This window comes from Emydura macquarii, unplaced genomic scaffold (genome assembly GCF_026122565.2).
Source record: "Emydura macquarii macquarii isolate MOO-44397 ecotype Brisbane River unplaced genomic scaffold, CSIRO-AGI_Emac_v2 contig_2768, whole genome shotgun sequence".
Lineage (NCBI taxonomy): Eukaryota > Metazoa > Chordata > Testudines > Chelidae > Emydura > Emydura macquarii.
In genome coordinates, this window is record NW_027132905.1 from 52,708,777 (window position 1) to 52,727,858 (window position 19,082).

The window sequence follows — 19,082 nt, forward strand, 5'->3', positions numbered from 1 at the left end:
ACGGACCTAGACTCAGGTGAGAAGGGCCATCTGTCTAACTTCCTACCAAGATGCAGGTTGTGTCTAAACCATCCAGGACAGATGGCCATTTAACAGAGGAATATGGGGGTCCCTGCTCCCTGTTGGCCATAGGGCTGGTTAAAGTCAGTGGTATTGGTGGGTGGGCATGACCTGTCTAAATAAATGGTGTTGAGGGGGACAGCCACAGAGGCGAAGCAGGGACCATCTCCACAACCCACTTGGCCTTTGACCCCCAGCAGTAGCTAATTACAAAACTAGTTGATTAAACTCACAGAGCCAGATGGGGACTTTACAGTGTGCCTTATATAAGGGCTAGTGCATCGCTGCACTGCTCCAGGAGCAGCCATGGAACTCAGAGTCACAGATCCTCCTCCCTTGCTCTGGGGAGGTAGTCGATTACTTCCCCCTTTCCATGGAGCATTTTACTCCTGTCTGTACAGCTGCCCATCTCCTACTCACTGGCTGGTGCACTAGGGCAGCTGACTCTGTACCCTTCCCTGCTCATTTGGTTGTAGGGTATTATCAGGGAAGTAACCCCTGTTCTCTCACCTGTGGAATCACAATCTAAGCAGAGCCAAGTAGAGGAATAGGGGGTCCTAACTCCCCTGTGTGTCCAGCCCATACTTGGCCAATCTGGAAACATCCCTCAAAATGTTTTATAATTAAAAAACACAATAATCTGTTAATTGTGGCACATTGTGTCCCAAATCTCTGTCACTGGTCAGACATTTCAGCGGCTTGTGTCACACTGGCAGGTTTAAAGGTCAAGCGGTATGGACCAACTGGTTAGCTGACATGGCACTGGACACTGTTTGTTCTGGTCTATACTGACTGCTAACTCCTGGTCATCTCGTCAGCTAACCTGAGTGTGTACACATTACTCCACACCTGTAACATTTTGTAGGGTAGAGAAGACCCAACTGTGGAAGAAAAGAGGAAGCTGGGGTTGGAATTTTTTGTTCTGTTTTGATCTAGAAAGTTTGTAGCAAACAGAACATTTCTGGATCACACAAGGAATTAAGACCAAAAGAAAAACATCCATTAAAAAAAATGTTTAATGAATTAAATCTGTGAATTTAAAAAAATCCAGGTAGAACTAGGATGAGACAGACTCTAGAGTTGGGCAAGTGATTTACAAAATAGCTTTCAAACAACAGCTGATATATATCACAAAATTCATTAACCAATTATCTGACACATTCATTCCACTCGATGTGGGACCCAGCTGAAGTAGGAAGCCAACACCACTGTCCAAGCAAAGTGCATCTCCTTGAAGTCTCCTCCCACAACCTTAGACGCTATCACAGCAGAAGCTTTGACTCTGTTGCTGCATTTGGAAGTTTGTGGTGTCTCCAGCTGAAGCCACGTTTAAATAACCAATCTCAGAAGGCTGAGAAGGTGATAAGGAAAATGGGGACTTTTTACTCTCAGTTCCTTCTTCAGGCTTGACATCTTTAATGGCTTTCAGAATGCCAAGGGAGCTCGACAGCCCTGTCACTGAGAAGCTGAAAAAGAATTTCCATCACTAATTCACTTTGCAAACATCTGTCTACGGCAGTCATCTGGCCTCTGTTACTGTAGCGTCTAAGAGCCTCACACTCTCTAACGTACTGCTATTATCCCCCTCTTACAGCTGGGGAATAGGCACAGAACTTGCCCAATATCACACGGGAAGTCTATGGCACCCACATCCTAGGCTACTGCCTACTGAGCAGACCATCCTTTCTCTCTCCACACCTCCCCTCCTTCCCAAGAGGTTCTCTTTCCAGACAACAGTCCGGCCGTGCAATTTGTGTCACAAACGGGTGTTTTATTCAAAAATAAAACTTTTGGAGCTGTTTGTGGAAAACTTACTTTGGGAGGAAAGCCAGTAAAATCTGGCTACCGTCATGCACAGAAGGGTCCGGTGCAATGGCACGTTTACAGTGAAGCACTGACACTATCGTGTTTGTTTATTCTTACATCTGTCTTGCACAGTGCGCGTTTGCTCGTTTTTATGGCAAACCCCCAGTAACCTAAGTCAATGTGCGCTGCCTTGCAGCTCCAGCCCTGCTAAACAGCAGCAGAAGCAAAGGTTTCTCTTCTCACCCAGTCCCACATCACTTTGGCCAACATGGGCAGGGCACCAAGTCTTGAGTCCTGGCATACCTCACTCAGTCCTCATGCCTGCTCCAAATTCCCTAGTTTCTCCCATAACCCACGGTCCATCTACTCAGCATGAGGCCAGCCCCAAGCTGCCCAGCCCTCTGCATGGCTGCTCCCCCATACCAGCAATGTACTCCCATTTCCCTCACTCCCTTGGCTTCTAACCCACAGTGCCTCCCCGCAGCTCCTGTGACCATGGTTATTCCAACCCCTCTATCCCCTACCTGCTCCTGACCTAAACCTTAGCGATTCCAAGGAGCCCCTGAACTCCATAGTGCATACAAAACCTGCACAGCCCGTTGGTCTCCCCAGCCCCAGCACTCTCTGCCCCTTCCTCAGTAAACCAACTGCTCTTTATTATTCACTACTTCTACTGCAGGAGCACTTTGAGGCCCCGGTCGGGCCCATTGCGATAGGTGCTGTACATGTGCTATGGAAAGCCCCAAAGAGTTTACAATCCAAGTAAAGGAGGCAGCACTAGCACAGGATGCTGAGTCATTCCTCTGCACCTCCAGCCCCCCTCTAAGTCGATTCCTCCCTACATGCCCCTTCTTCACGTGACCCCTGCTCCCCCGTAGCCCTTGGAGTCTTTGGGGAAGGGCTGTAGCCAGAACCCAGTCTCAAATTTTGGGGAGGCCAATGCCCCACAATCCTCCAGGTTAGGCACCAGGATCTTCTGGAGAAGGTCACTGCCCTTCCCATATCCACAGGGATCATGGCCTGTTCTGCAAAGCACTGGCCCTCTTTTATAATTGGGCCAGGAGGAACCCCTTTCCCAATGGGCAGGGTTTCTCTGTGTGTTTGAGTAGTGCATCAAATGGGTGGGGAAGGGCTTCCAGAGACCATGAAACACGTATTAGAGATCCGGCTGCAGGGGACAGGCAGTGGGAATCCCTTTGCAAGGGTTTCTCAGTCTCTCTGTCCCCTAGGGCACAGGATGATTTTTTTTTTTTTGAAGTTTCATTGCAAACAGTTTTGCAAATTATCAAGTCCCTTGGAGAAGAGTCATGAGAATGGGACTAATGGTTATGATCTACTGCCAGGAGAGAGAGGCTAACGGCCTTGACTTATGCCCTAGGATTGTGGGAAAAGGCCTAAAATAAACTAATGAAAAAGAACTCAAGCATGCTGGGATTTTGATGAAAACTCTATTTCTGTGACTGTCCTTCAGATTGTTTAGGAAATGTCACTCAGTGCTCCAGGAGGAGGTTCACTCTCATGTATGGTTAGGGAGAAATTAAGCCTGAGATCATGCAAAAGAACCCTAAGTGTTAGCACCAGCCGGGGAGACACAAGAGTAACTGAAATAACTACACCACAACAGAATCCAGTGGCATGAATTTGTACCATGTACTTCTGAGTTTGGAGAAAAAAAACCAAAGATTGAGGAATCAATATTAAGTGTAGTGCTTTAAATGTAAGCTTCGGTGGCACAAACCAGCTGTCTTCTGCTTCCATTCAAATTATTATTTGATTTACTATAGTATCTCTGTAAAAGAACGGTGCATGCATGGGGCAAGGGATAAGGATTTTGAAACTCCATTGTGCATATAGCTGACAGTGCATCTTTAGTCTTCTAGGATTAAGTTACTTCTTAAACTACCACCCATAAATCATGTGGCGCTGGAAAATGTATTTCTGGGATTTTACTTCTCTGTACCATGTGCTTTTATATAATCCTTTTATTAGTGTTTTCCCACAGCATGACTAAAATGCACTGCAAATAAAATAAAGGGTGCAGCATTTGCTTGGAAAACAAGAATTCACAGCTTCCCTCTCCCCAGATACTGACAGGTCTCAGTGTTAGTAAGCAGGCACATTGCCCATATGTTTTTACTTCGAATACCTTGTGTTTGGATGTGGCAACATCTTACTTAGCTGGCATTCAGAGAAGCCAATGCTCCTGAAGTCCTAGAAAGAGAACCAGAAAAATAAACAACAGATCCAAGGTAGGAAGGATGCTTTAGACCCTTAACCTGGGGTTTTGGTCACAAGTGCAGAGCTGGTATTGGGGATCTCACACCATGAAACTTTCCAGACTACTGTACCAGTTTGGAAAGGTTAAGAACCACTGCTTTAGACCCATGGCTCTCAACAGGAGTCTGATTTGTCTTGTGTACCCCAAGTTTCACCTCACTTAAAAACTACTTGCTTACAAAATCAGACATACAAATACAAAAGTGGCACAGCACACTCTTACTGACAAATTGCTTCCTTTCTCATTTTTACCAAATGATTATAAAATAAATTGACTGGAATATAAACATTGTATTTACATTTCAGTGTATAGTGGATAGAGCCGCATAAACAAGTCATTGTTTATGACATTTTTGTTTGTACTGACTTCGCCAGTGCTTGCTATGTCGCTTGTTGTAAAACTAGGCAAACATCTAGATGAGTCGATGCACCCCCTAGAAGATCTCTGCATATCCCCAAGGGTGCACGTACCCCTGGCTGAGAACCACTGCCCTAGACAATCAATGCTTGTGAGTGCATCTTCACAAAACTAGAAAGAAAAATATATTTTAATACAACATTTATACAGAGAGCACGTGGAGTCACAGAGGGCAAAGGGCGAGAATTCCAAAGAGATGAAACAGCGCAAGGGAACACATGTTGTGTGTGTTGATAGCATGTGGGGGATGTTATTTATATCATGGGTTGTTTCCTAATAGTAACAGTTCAATGCAAGGGAGTGAGCATAACTCCCAGAGGATGGAAAAAACGTGCAAGTGATTCAGGAAAAGTTATTTCCATGAATGGATCTGCTCCAGGCAAGCTAGCCATTTTGAGTTGAAAACCCTAACACGTTATATCATATATTTTTCTTCCATATGCACATGGGGCCTTGGGAAGCTGGCTTACTACTATAAACACAGCTGTTGTTCTCCCTTTTAACTCCTGGATACCATAAATTATGACCAGCATTTTCAAATGTGATTGCCTAGACTCAGGCCTGCTCTACACTCCGAAGTTATGAAGGCATAGCAATGTCTGCTAGGAGAGTGAAAACAATCACACCCCTCAATGATGTAGCCATGCTAGCACATCCCCAGGGCAGGGACTACTGTGCTGCCAGATGAGTGCTCGTCAGCCTGGCTAACATCATTTAGGGGGTGGTGTAGCTACAGAGGAGAAGAGCTCCTCTGGCAGTGTGTGCGGCATCTGAACTAGGGGCTACGCTGGCCTAAGCGCTGTAGTGTAGACATGGCTTCAGACATATTTCGGCCCTTTGGCTCGGATAGTCAAAGATCTCTGTGGGAGTTAGGCATCCAATTCTTATTTAATTTATAATTTGAAAATCCCAGTCAAAGAAATGGTTTGATTCTCAGAGGTGCTGAGTATGTGCAATGAGAAATGGAAGTCCTCAGCACCTCTGCAAATCAGGTCACCTCTTTAGGTGCCTAAATATGGATTTAGGCTCCCAGGTTTTGACATTTTGGGCTCATTTGTGAAAAAGGTCTAAAATTTCCCACTTTAAAAAGTTTCCCTGGTTCCCAACCTTATGCATCATTGGGATATTTTTAATGGCTGAAAAACAAAAAAGAACAAAGGTAAGAAAAAGTGACACCTTTGTCACTATGACACTAACACAACAGATGAGGGCACTGGCTGGCTCAGCGGACTGGAAATGATACAAAACTTTGCACATCTATGCCGCTGGCTCCAATTCAACTAATCATGAGTGACATTACCAGCCAACCTCTGGGGGGTGTCCTTTATGAAATGAGGTGGGGCTCAGTCCAATCCCTAGGGCACTGGGGCATGAATAACCCACATCCCCTTCTGTCCACAGAATCCAGACACACACACAGCCAGATTTTCAAAACGTCTTCAGCACTCCTCAGCCCCATTGAAAGTCTGATCTCAACTAGGGGTACTGCTTATTTTGCTAATCTGGCCCTATATGGACATATATACCTGTGGACTCTAGAGGAGGTCCTTCCAGGTTAAAGCTGAGGTACCTTGGCAGGGACGGTTGGGGGAAGTTCCTCGGATGTGCCCATTTTAGGAAGAAAGGCAGCACATCTCACCTCTAAGCTGTGGGTCTGCATGCTCCTCAGAGTACGCTCCAGAACCCCAACCTGACTGGAAAGCTGCAGGGTGCTTTCCTGGAGTCGCGCATTTTCTTCGTCCAGGAACTGCACCCTGAGAAGGTCACACAGAAAGGGCAGAGTTTATTTTCGACACATGAATCTTCACCCTAACCACTGTATGTTTTCAAAGGGGTATTTTCTCTCAGCCTCTCTGCTGAGAAAAGCAGGTCACTTAAACAACCCTTTAAACTCTTCAAGTGTATTGCCTCTGCAGTTCCACACTAAGGGTTGTGTTCCATGCAGCACCAGGGCCATTTCAAAGCAGCTATTTCAGTGAAGTGGCCTGTGTACATCCTGTAGGGCTGAAGAACAGCTGCTGGACTCATTACTGCACTACTCTAGTTTTATTCCATGCACAGAACAAGGATTTCATTGGAGCAATGCTGAGATAGAATTGGAGAATGCAGTTTGTGAAAGGGTTAACTCTGAGCTCTGGCCCAGGAGCACTCTCTGTACCAGAATTAATGGCTACCTGTTCTGGATTGTGGAAATGATCCACTTGTTGTTCCGTCCAACTTCTTCCTGTTCATTAAGCTGCTGTAAGAGTTCTCTTTTCTCTTGGAGCAAATGCTCATTCTCCGTGGTGATCTGTCTGATCAGCGCATGTTCCTGTGTTTAAGAAAACATGATGAAACAATACGCTCAGCTGCAGCACTTTTCATCCACAGATCTCAAAGTGCTGTATAAAGGAGGTCACCATCCAGGATCTGATTATAAAATGTATATTGTGTTTGATGTCATGTGGCCTGGAAAGGGCCTTTTAGTCACACCCTTCCACTGGCATTTCAGGAGGACAGAGTGTTCGACACCATGAGAAGCAGACAGGAGACATTCTCTGATCACAGAGTGATCTCCCCAAGGAACCTGCGGTTGTGCAGAAAAGGGCAAATTAATTCAGAAACCTTCATCTCAGTAAGTAACATTGGGTATTCCAGAAACTTTTACTGTAGCCACGCAACTGTGAGCCCCTGGGCAGCACCAGTCACGGTAAAATCACCACCGTCCTCCTCTGCCCAGCCCACCACAAGAAAGGATTCTCTGCACTTGGATGCTTTGGATTTTTAAATATTAGGAAATTGCATTTCCTTAAAGAATTTCTAATACACAAAAGACATCAGTTAATGCTACAGACCAAATCCATTCCTGGTGTAACTGTACTTCAGTGGAGGTAGGTACGCCAGAACCTAGTGTGACCCTGTATGTTAGAGAATTTGTAAATGGACCCATCTCTGAGGTATGTTTCCTAAGGTGGGAGCCTCAGGCTAACCAAGGGCATAACAGGCACCACAGAGGAGCAGTAGGGGGTAGGGAAAGGTGCTCAACATACACCTGTCCCCTCACGAAAAACAATGCTTAGAAATCACTCACCCCTACTCCTGCAGCAGCCCCCGTGCTCCGCTGTGCACATGGCTGCAAGCTGTGGCTGCTGCTCTGCTCTTGCCGCACTATGCTCAACTGCAAGAGTGCATGCAGCCCTGCCCCACTGAGGGCCTTCGAGCAGCCCTCGGCCTCCTGGGGAAATGGGCAAGGCGGAAGGATTTGAAAGCTCAACAAAGCATAAAGGGAGAACAGAGACCAAAAAAATGGAGCGAGAGAGTGAAAGGAAAGTGAGATGAAGGCAACAGGGAACCACGGATCTATGGTATCCATGACGTCTCTGTCTCCTTGGAACCTTAGCACTGAGAGATGCTTGTCTCTCTCCTCTGTTCAGGTTTAAGCAAGAATGGCTCGATTAGCCTGATTTCCATCCTCCCTGACTTCATCCACACTGAACCGACCTGTCTGACACTTCGCGGTTGAGTGTGTGCCAACGTTGGACTTTTCTGGAAGCTCTGAGGCAAATGCTGCAGCAAAGGGTTTGGGAGACAGGGCGGTTCAAACATGAGGTGACTTAACTTCCTGGACATTGTCCTCTTTCTGGCTCATCACAATGCCAAACAAGCCTGGTCTAGACAATCCCTTTGTGTGAACCTGTTTGTCCCGATAGGACTGGAGCTTTTGTCTAGTTCCATGGAGGCTTTATACACATGGGCTCTGCTGAGCTCTTAGCTCCCCACACTGGCTTCCAGATTCCTGAATCGCACGTAAGCACAATGCACACCTTTGGTGTGAGCTAAGCCGCCCTCAGAACCGCTGGGCCATGCTAAATTCCTCAGGCGGGCCTACCACTGACCCTGCTGGAGCAGCGCCCCCAAGTGGGAAGCTGTCATCTGCTTCCTCACCTTTCCCGTCTGGCTTCTGGACAGCACAATTTCACTTTCAAGCTGTTTAATCTTCACATCTCTTTGCTTCACTTCATGAACAAACGTCTCCTTGGCTCTGCGGAGCTTGGCCTTATGGCGGAGTTGCCTTTCATTGTGTTTCCTGAGAAGGTAGATATGTAAATATCAGCCTATTAAAATGCTTGACTGCTTTTTTACAGAAAGAACAATACACTCTGTGCCTGGCACTTGTTCAGATCACCTCATGGAATCGATACAAATACAGGAGGGAGTGGGCGAAAGAAGAATATTGGCCAGTCAGAACAGTACAGGGCTGATATCAGCCAGTCCACTGCTATGGGGTCGATGTTAGCCCTCCTAACTTTCATTTCCTGAAATGGTTCAAACTTCACCCATTCTGAGGGAAAAAGCCAGCCTCTCAATATGCCCCGGAAGCAGTACTAACAAAGCCTGCCGGCTTCAGGAACTGCACCCTAAGGTGGGGTGTATGATTGTTCAGAGATGAGCCCACAAACTTTCCATGTTCCTACTGGCCACGAATCCAAAATCCAAACCACAGTAAGGAGGCTTCGGATTCTGTACCTCACAGCTGGTTCTGCCCATCCTGGGGTTTGCTTGTTTGTTTCTTTAAAAAAGCTACAACTTCAGCCAATCAGAAACCAGTTCCTGAAGCAGGGCCCAGCCTTTCCACAAGCAGGCTCCTAGAACGAGTCCATCCAGTCCTGTCCCCAGAGATCAGACTAAACAGCAATCCTGCCCTACTTCTTTTAATAAACCTAGGGTGAGGTTCAATCACTTCAATCTTCCCTTTCTCGGCTTTGGTTCTGTTCCTCCCTACGTGACCATGGCCTTACGGCACACAATCCCTGACACCTGGGGAGTGGCACTGGCAGAACCCGGGGGTAATGAGGCAGTGAACTCAGCCCACTGCATGTTGCCAGGATAATCAGTCAGAGCTTCTCCTGCCTGGCTGCTTAAAATCTTCATCAGTTTATTCACTTACTGGTTCAGATCAAAACACAGAAACTTGCCAACACACAGACTGTAGGTGCCCTGACAACCAGTTACTGGAAAATAACCACCCAAGATCACGACACAGTAAAATAAATCAGCCTAGCAAATCAAATCAGCAGAAATCAAATCAGCAGAACATCCCCCATCCTAGCCCACCGACCTCCCCAAATGCCCTGTCAAGTAGGTCAACAGATTAGGCTACTTTGGACCTAAAGAGGCAGCTAGCTCCAAAGCAAAGACTGCCTCCTGGAGAATGCTGTCCTGGTAACGTTTTCTCTCCAGTGCCAGTGGTGTCTCCACTGGCCGGAGCTGTGGCAAGCTGGCCCAGACAGGCAGGATACAAGCCAGTTGAGGCTGTACAGGTCAAAATAGCACATTCAGCCCCACCTGGAAACCAGCAGGCAATGACAGCTGCTCAGGAACAGGAAGGTCTATTTCACGAAACATGAGAGAAGGGGGTTTGTTCCCACTGACACAAATGACATTTCTGAAAAAATTCAAAATTTTGGTTTCAAAATTTTTCAAAAAATGTCAATCAAAATCAAACACCTCAAATATTGTGGGTTTGTTTGACATTCAAATCTTTCCTGCGTCTGGTCAAATCTGACAGTGATTTGATCTTTTTTTCTGTCAAAAAAACATTGAGATGAAAAATGTCTGACGAGCTCTACATCCAGTGCGGGTCCTGGGGCACGGGTGCCGCAGGGTCCTGCTCAGACACACGCCTATCAGCCCACGAAAGCTTCTGCCCGCAGAAATTTGTTAGTCTTTCAGGTGCTACAGGACTCGTTGTGTTCACATCTATCGATGCGGTGCCTGTATCCAGCACCACCCTCGGCCCCTGAATGGAAGAACACAACATTAAGCAGTAGCAAAATGAGACATTTACTCCACCTGTTTCTGTCTGAAGATGCCAACTGAAAGCAGATCTCTCAGTGCTCGCTGTAGTTTACATGGGAGACTAAAGGGTTACGCAATAATTCAGTCCAGTATCACAAGGGATACAAAGCGCAGCTGCAACACAACCTCCTTTCTCAGTGGCTCCTGCTGCTTTAGTAATTACCTGACATAGATATCAAGCTGCTTCAGGAGACGACCATATTCCTCGTGGAGGGTTTCCTTCTCCTGCTGTAACAGTGACAGCTGCTCTGAAAGGTTCTGATTGTTTTTTTGACAATGGAGATGCTGAAAAATAGACGCATTTGTTAGAATTTTTCTTTAAAGAAATGTAAGCACTGAAAACGTCCTTTCGATCTTTGTGCTCCAGGCTCTGACCCCAAAGAGAAAAGGCCTTTGGCCTCAACAGCTTCTCTGTCATAGAGCCTTGTTTTTCCCCCAATAAGGAGCAAACATAACCAGACAATGGAACAATCAGATTTAGTCTATTCTGCTCTTGCCACTCCAATGATGTGGCCCTCGCTATGGCCACAGGACGAGTCTGTCTCTTTCTAGCTAAGCTGGGAGACTGTGGATCTTCCTGTTGCTGCTGGTGGGGACACAGCTCAGAGGCATATTGTCTCATACCCGGATTTCTGTGCAAAAAGCCCCATGCTCTGAAAAGAAAAGGGTTGCCTTCTCCTGCTCTATCCTCCTGCACTCACCCAACCCTCCCACGCATCTCTAGCCACAATAAGCCCTAGGCCTTGTCTATGCTACAGTGGCACAGCTGCAGGGCTGCAGTGTAGACCCTTTCTACATCAACGGAAGGGGTTTTTCTGTGCATGCAATTAATCCATCTCTCCAAGAGGCAGTAGCTAGGTTACGGGAAGAACTCTTCCAATTACCTAGTTGTGTCTATACCAGGGATTAGGTCAGCCTATCTACAGTGCTCAGGGCATGATGTTTTTCACAGCCGTGAGTGACACAGCTAAGTGGATCTAATTTTTAAGTGTAGACCAGGCCTTAACAAGGCAGGTGGGATTGTGCACAGAGAACTCCCTCTGTTTTCATGTCACCCATATTCTAATTCAGGCCCCTGAGAGGCGCTGAACACCTGGAATCCCTGTTGAAATCAGTGGGAGCTGCAGGGGCTCAGAACCTCTCAGGATTTGATCCTGTGTGGTCAATTTCTGGGCATGGACCCTGCAACTCCAGTACTTCAAGATTGGGCCCTCTGGCTCCAGCGCCTCTGTTCTCACTGTGACTCTTCAGTGGGTCCAAATGAGTGTCAACCCCGGGTAGAAACTTCACCCTTTGGGGAGCAAGACAACCAGCAGGGATTTACAGCAAAGCAGGACGACCTGTTTAGAACAATCCAACATTTACCAGTCAACTAGAACATGACTAGAACATGGTACTGAAGGGTGCTTAGGTTAGTGTGGAAAAGCAAAACTTAACTGAGAGCCCATGCTGGCAGAATTACCTGCCCCTCTGGTCCATTTCATCTCTCACTGTCTCTTTCCCTCCTACCCGGCCAGCTGCAATCCTCTATCCCAGTCTGCTCACACCTAGCCCCTGGTCCCCAGCTGCAGCCATGCTGTGTTCACAGGTTCTGCTTCCCATGGCTCCCAGCCGTTAAAAGTGAATGTCCAGTCTTTGGTCCTCCACTGTATCTTGAGGCAAACTCATCCGCATGGGGACAGTTCTTGGTAGTTTATTCATACCAAGCCAGGCAAGCCCATGTAATACCAACACCCCATCCCTTATCTACCTGTCCTAGAGGAGGAATTAGCACCCAGTGGATAGCAATCCAAAGTGAGTGGGGAAAAGGAGTCGTACATATAATACCACAAACACTTCCACAGTCTCCATTACAGCATGATCAGCTGATAGAGAAGTACTCACTCTTACTGCCATGGTCTGCACGGAAATCAGTCACTAGAACAGTAGCATTGTTCATGCCACTAACCCCCACTTCCCAAACAGCCAACTGCAGAGCAGCAATGCCTAACTTACCTCACTTGACGCTGTTTTTTTTTCATCCTCTAATATATGCAGTTGTGCCTCCTGCTGCTGAAACCTGACCTGCAGCTCAGCGTGAGTCTTGGCCAGCACAGTCTCAGTCTCGTGCGAGTGTCGGAGCTGCTGCTGCAGCTCCTCTCCATGCTGATCCAAGAGCTTCCTAAAAGCATGTCATGGCAATGAGCAGCAGTGGGCAGTAGCTGATAAGAAGTCACATGGACAGGTTCCGAGTGACTCTGGGCCTGGCCCACACACAGATTTTGGATCAGTATAAATAGTTACACCAGTACAACCCCTAGTGCGTAACCACCCTGTTATACGGTATAAAGGCACCTCATACCAGTAGTTTATTCCCCTTTCCATATGGGAATAAGCTCTGTCGGCATAAGCACCCTTCTACTGGCATAGCTGCATCCACACTGAGGGAGCTGTACGCTTTTCACTATACTGGCATAGGTACAGGTGCAACTTTTGGGTGTAGGCAAGGCCAGTTACAAATGCAGAGCCCCCTCTGAAGATCATTAGACCTATGAATTACAAAGACAATGAAATAATAAAGAGCTAAGAACGCTGGGACCTAGGGACCCATGGATGCCAACTGGCAGTGGGTACAGAGGGGTGCATAGGGTTTTACAGGGATCCCCTGGGTCAGATATCTGCAAAATACTTCATTGAAGGCTGGTACGTGAGATCTCTACCAAGAGCCAGTAGCCTACTGGTCGTCATAACCACTTCCTTTTACCTTTTCCGCTGCTCTTCCTGGAGCTGCCGACGCAGTTGAGCTTCCCTTTCTTGGGCCTCCTTTAACTCCTCCTCCAGTTGCTTCCTTCCCAAAGCGTGGGTCTCTGTTAGACGGAGCTGGTGATGGGCCTCTTTCAGTTTTTGCTGTATCTCCACAATCTTGGGGAAAATTGGTTGCAAATTAAACACAGAGTGAATGACAGATTTTGGCTGGATTCTGTCATTAACAGCTGGCAACTGCAAGTCATCCTGGGCTGCTGGAGAACGGCACCTTGTCTCCAGTCCAGTCTGCAGGGCCAGCATCTCCCACCCCTGCTGCATGTTAACTTGTGGCACCGCTGCGCCACCTCTGCTACCAAAGGGAATGGCTTCTCAGCACCTCTGCTGGTGCAGGGAGGCTGCACAGACAGCGACGTCTCTGTGGACTTCTAGTTCCTCTCTCTACTGCGCCAGCCACTCAGAGTTTATTCTCCTTCGGCTTCTGTCCTACCAACCACACACACTCCACCTGCTCAGCAGAGCTGCTCCTCTTTAACCAGCTAAGAGCCCTGCGCCCCTCACCCTCTAGCCACTGTCTGAGCTGCTCTTCCTTGAGTCTCTGGGCCCTTGTTCCTCTCCAGTCTACGTCACTGTGCCTGCGTAGCTGTGGCTGAGGGTGGGTCACACAGTGACTATCGGTGGGCAGCAGGCTGGACAACTGGGGGGAGTGAGTGGGAGGCTGACCTGGGGTGGGAGGAGAGAAAAATCGAGGGGATACTTTAGAAATGAGCAGTGATAGGGCTAGAGGGACTTGGGAATGAGACGAGAACAGAACAACAAATGGCGTGAGATTGAAAACATATGGAAAAAGGAAGAGATCACAGTAAAAAGAAAAGAAGAACGGAGAAAGGAAATGAGTGAGAAGTAAAGCGAGAGCAACACAGCTACAGAAGGAGAAAATAATAGAGCTTACAGAGGTAAGGACAAAAGCCAGGGCCACACAGCTAGGCCCACCACAGAAAGCCAGTGAAAGCGGGATGTCCAGGGATTACAACAGGGCTCACATGATTACATTAGTGATTACAGACTAGATCCTGCAAATAGACCCATGTGGACAGAGCTCAGACTCACATACAGCCCCACCGATTTCTACAGGATTCTGCGTGGGCACATGGCTGCACCTGGATGCCATGAACTGCAGGATTGGGCTTTAGTTTGCAACTTTCACATCGTTTTTGCGTGGAATGTTTATAGAATAGTACTCCACACAAAGGGGGAGGGGGAAGAGGAGGTAGGAGAGATTTGCTGGCCTCTGCTTGAGTTTACCGCCATCTCTGTATGGGTCTGACCCAAAGCTAACTAAAGCCAAGAGGAGCCTTTCCACTGATTTCAATGGACTTTGTATCAGAGCCTGTATTGCTAATCCAACTCAGATATCACCTTATTAATTAGCATTAGTATTATTATTTTATTATTAATATTACTGTAGTACCTATGAGCCTCGCTCATGGACCAGCGCCCACGGTGCTACATGCTATACAAACACAGAACAAGAAGACAGACCCTGCCCCAAAATGGCACAATCTAAGTGTTAGACAAGAATTAACAGGTGGATAGAAACAGACAGACAGGGGAGTACGAGGAAACAATGAGACAATAGTCTGAATTTCAGAAATAAGATTTTATAGATGATTTTCAGATTTGCATATTAATGTATTCATTGTGTTCCTGGCAATAACTAAAACGCACTTCACTTACTTCAGAAAACCTCACAAGTGTGTATCTGCGTACTAACACATTCGCTACCAGTGAATGCTTTTTAGTCTGAACTTCTGCAGACTACAACTGAAGAATGCAGATTTGATACTAATGCAATCTAGGTTGTATAATTACCTTTTTCTCTGCATCAGTAGCCCTAGATTTCTCCAGTGCAAGTTTCTCCTGCAGACTGCTCTGCAGTTTAATAGTTTGGGAGTGCTTCAGCAATTCTAGTTCAAGCTCTTTGACCTGCTGCTGACTGTGCTCCCATTGCATGGTGAGAGAGGAGCACATTTTGGTTGAGTCGGTTAACTTCAACTGGACTTGTCTCAGTTCAGCTTTGACCTGAGTTTGACAAGGAAAGAAAAATACAGAATTCAGCAATGACTTACATGTGCATCAAGCAAAATGTACTGACAGGAAAATGGGAGATGGGTTACTGGATAATCCACTATAGCGAAAGATAAACAAACACCAAGAAGGCTAACGGCATACTGGGCTGCATCAGTAGGAGCATTGCCAGCAGATCAAGGGAAGTGATCATTCTCCTCTATTCGGCATTGGTGAGGTCTCATTTGAAGTATTGTGTCCAGTTTTCGGCCCCGCACTACAGGAAGGATGTGGACAAATTGGAAAGAGTCCAGTGGAGGGCAACGAAAATGATGAGGGGGTTGGAGCACGACTTATGAGAGGCTGAGGGAGCTAGGTTTGTTCAGTCTGCAGAAGAGAAGAGTGAGGGGGGATTTGATAGCAGTCTCTAACTACCTGAAGCAGCGCTCTGAAAAGGATGGGGCTAGGCTGTTCTCAGTGGTGGCAGATGACAAACCAAGGACCAATGGTCTCAAGTTGCATTGGGGGAGGTCTAGGTTGGATGTTAGGAAAAACTTTTTCACTAGGAGGGTGGTGAAGCACCGCAATGGGTTACCTAGGGCAGTGGTGGAATCTCCATCCATAGAGATTTTTAAGGCCCGGTTCTGCTTTGAGTAGGGGATTGGACTAGATGACCTCCTTGGGTCCCTTCCAACCCTAATATTCTATGATTCTATGAATGCAGAATGTTTTTTGTTGAGTCAGCATCAATGCCAGCTGATGCCAGGATGGGCACGTTCATTAGGAGAGTTGGGGTTTTTTATGTTTTAAAAAATTTCTTTGATAAAGAAATACTGGACTGAACAAGAAATTTCAATTAACATAATAGTCATTAGAGCCAATGGCCAGGCAGAGGAATGCAAATGTATAAGTCTAGAGTGAAATTTTCCAAAGGGCTCAGCACTCAGCACTTCCCAATGCTCCCAAGATTCACCTCTGCAGCTATATTGAGGACAATCATGGATTTTCACAAGTTTCCAGGACTCCTGCTTTGGGACACTGGGTTTCCATGAAAGTGGATCTAAAACGTCAATTCTCAAAGGAGAAATCCCAATTTCTAGTCCCAGGGCTACTCCCCCTGTGGCCTGGGACTTAACCTCTCTGCCTCAGTTTCCCCATCTGACAAGTGGAGATAATATCTACATAGCTTCCTCCCAGGGGAGTTGTGAGGATGAATCAGTGAAGGTTTGTAAAGCCCCTGGAAGACGTAAAGCATTCTATAAGTGCTAAATACTACACCTATTACAGAGCTACGTCTGGTGCAGGCCACCTACTCCTCTATCACTCTCCAGCTCAGGGGTAATTACTGAGCACCTACCAGTCCTCCTCATTTGCAAGTTACGGACTGTACACTAATTGGGACGTACAGAATTCAGGCTAAATTCTGTGGGGCCTGAGTCTCCTTTATGCTAAAGCAACTTGATGCCACTCTGGCAGTGGAAAAGAGGCCCTAATAATGTACTGCCACTTTAAGCTACTACCAGTGCAGTGTAAAGGGGACTTTGCATCCATGAGAACCTGACTCTGTGGTCCCCACTGAGCAAATCTTGCGTTTCACCCTTTGTCTCTGAAAGAGCTGGGAATGAAACTCCCACATGTCCCCAAATGATGGTGAAAACGTCCCTGAGCTCCACTCGTGCTATAATACATGATGCATGTACCCTGGTGGCTCTTTTAGTTCTGTGGCACACACATCATGCACATACCTTGGTGCTTTCTTGCTGGAGCAAGATATTATGCTTCTTTAAGTCCAAGTTTTTCTCCCTTTCATATCTCAACTCTTTCTCAGCCGAGCTGCACAAATTCTGAACTCTGTGGAAATCCTGTCGCAATTGTTGCATTTCCTCCTGATGCTGCTGCAGGAATCTCTCTCCAGGCAGATACTGCATTAATAATGAAAAAGAGCCATGTGAAGAGGGGAAAAATTAGCATGAAAGAAGGATTCTAGGTTGAAAAAAAAAATCCTGATTTAAAAGGAGAGGTGAAGGCAGCAAGAAAAATTTTAAAAACGAATACATATCAAATATAAAAATGGGGACGCTGATAGCGATGCATACTAATCAACAGTTAGGAAATACAGACAACTGACGAGGGAAGCAAAAAACATTAATGCAAATCTGTGGTCAGTTGGACACAGGAAAATAAGAAGGGATTCTTTAAATATTTCAGGAATAAACAAAATTCTTACAATGGTATAGGTCCAATACTAGACAATGATGGTAAAATTATCAACCAGGATGCAGAAAAGGCCAAAGTGTTCAATAAATATTTCTGTTCATAGATTCCAAAGCCAGAAGAGACAACTGTGATAATCTCATCTGACTTCCTGTTCTGTATTCAGTAAGGAGGAGGAGGATGTATTCACATCTTACAGTGATAAGGAAATACTTGGTATTCCATCAGTAACAAGGGAGGATGTTAAACAGCAACTATAAAACATTTTTAAATCTGAAGGACTGGATATTAAAATAATTCAGAAAGGAGCTTTCTGAACCATTAATCTCGATTTTTTACTATATCTTGGATCATGGGGGAGTTCCAGAAACTGAAAAAAGCTAACATTGTGCCAATATTAAAAAAGGGATGCCTTGGGTAACTAGAGGCCAATTAGCCTGACATCAGTCCTGGGCAAAATCATGGAAAGGCTGATATGGGATGCAATCAGAAAAGAATTAAAAGATGGTAGCATAATTAATGCCTAACAACATGGTCTCATGGAAAATATGTCTTGTCAAAAAATGATATAATTTTTTATGAGATCACAATTTGAATGATAAAGGTAAATGATGACACAATATGCTTAGACTTCTGCAAGGTATTTGACTAAGGGTACGTCTTCACTGACGGCAGCAAATTCGCTGCCATCAGATCACTCTATCCAGATCGATTGAGCAGTCAGTGAAGACCTGCTCAATCAATCCGGAAGCCGATACGTTAAAACTACCCCCTCAAGTGGTGCAGTGCAGTGAAGACGCCACGTAGAAGAGGAGTTACGACGTCAACAGGAGTTACACAAGCTACTCTACGTAGCTTTCGAACTCCCGTTGACTGCCGCTGAATTTGAAGGTAACTGTAGACCAGGTCTAAGTCCTGTATGACATTCCAATGAAAAACTTAGCACTATGTAAAGTGCACAATGCAGCCCATATTAACTGGATTAAAAACTGGTTAACTGACAGATTGCAAAAATTAATTTTAAATGGGGAATTGTCATCCAACGAAAATGTTTCTAGTGGGATCTTTTAGGGATTTGTTCCCAGTCCAATGCTATTCAGTATCTTTATCAATGATCTGGAAGAAAATATAAAATCACTGCTGGCAAAATTTGCAGATGGTGACAGATCAGTTATACTGACGGACCTGGATTTCTTGTAAGGTGGACTCATTTGAACAACATGCATTTAAATACAGACTAATGCAAGGTCATACGTTAAAGAACAAAGAATGTAGGTTGCACTTATAAGACTGTACCCTGGAAAACAATGACTCTGAAAATGACTTTGAGGTCATAGCAGAAACCAACCGAACATGAGCTCCCACTGCGATGCGGCAGCCAGAAGGGTGAACACAATCCTCAGATGCATAACCAGGGGAAAATCAAGTAGGAGTAGGATATTACCTCTGTGTATTGCATTAGTGAGACCATTACTGGATACTGCATCTCAGTCTGGTGTCCATGCCTCAAAAATGCTTTTGTCAATTTGAAAAGGGTTCAGAGTAGAGCTACCAGAATAATCTGAGGTCTGCAAAACCTGCCTTAATAGTGAGAAACTAAAGAAGCTTGAGCTAGTGAATGTATCCAAGAGAAGGCTCAGTGATGCCTTGATCACCATCT

General features: G+C 45.9%; 1 protein-coding gene across 8 annotated transcripts in view; it reads right to left on the reverse strand.

Annotated features, from left to right (window-relative positions):
• Positions 1 to 1,058: 1,058 nt before the first annotated feature.
• The window catches only part of CCDC30 (coiled-coil domain containing 30), a 72,007-nt gene continuing 53,983 nt past the window's right edge, over positions 1,059 to 19,082 (reverse strand). For 7 of the 8 annotated variants that reach the window (XM_067566312.1, XM_067566310.1, XM_067566311.1 and 4 more), the window contains 10 exons: positions 16,954 to 17,130; positions 15,014 to 15,223; positions 13,143 to 13,300; positions 12,395 to 12,560; positions 10,563 to 10,684; positions 8,486 to 8,627; positions 6,736 to 6,872; positions 6,201 to 6,315; positions 4,013 to 4,077; positions 1,059 to 1,526 (listed from right to left, as the gene is read on the reverse strand). In XM_067566312.1, coding sequence (XP_067422413.1) covers positions 1,313 to 1,526; positions 4,013 to 4,077; positions 6,201 to 6,315; positions 6,736 to 6,872; positions 8,486 to 8,627; positions 10,563 to 10,684; positions 12,395 to 12,560; positions 13,143 to 13,300; positions 15,014 to 15,223; positions 16,954 to 17,130 — 1,506 coding nt within the window. In that variant the 3' untranslated portion in view covers positions 1,059 to 1,312. Of the gene's footprint in view, positions 1,527 to 4,012; positions 4,078 to 6,087; positions 6,316 to 6,735; positions 6,873 to 8,485; positions 8,628 to 10,562; positions 10,685 to 12,394; positions 12,561 to 13,142; positions 13,301 to 15,013; positions 15,224 to 16,953; positions 17,131 to 19,082 lie in introns of all 8 variants that reach the window. The other variant, XR_010923293.1, reaches the window with a different exon arrangement.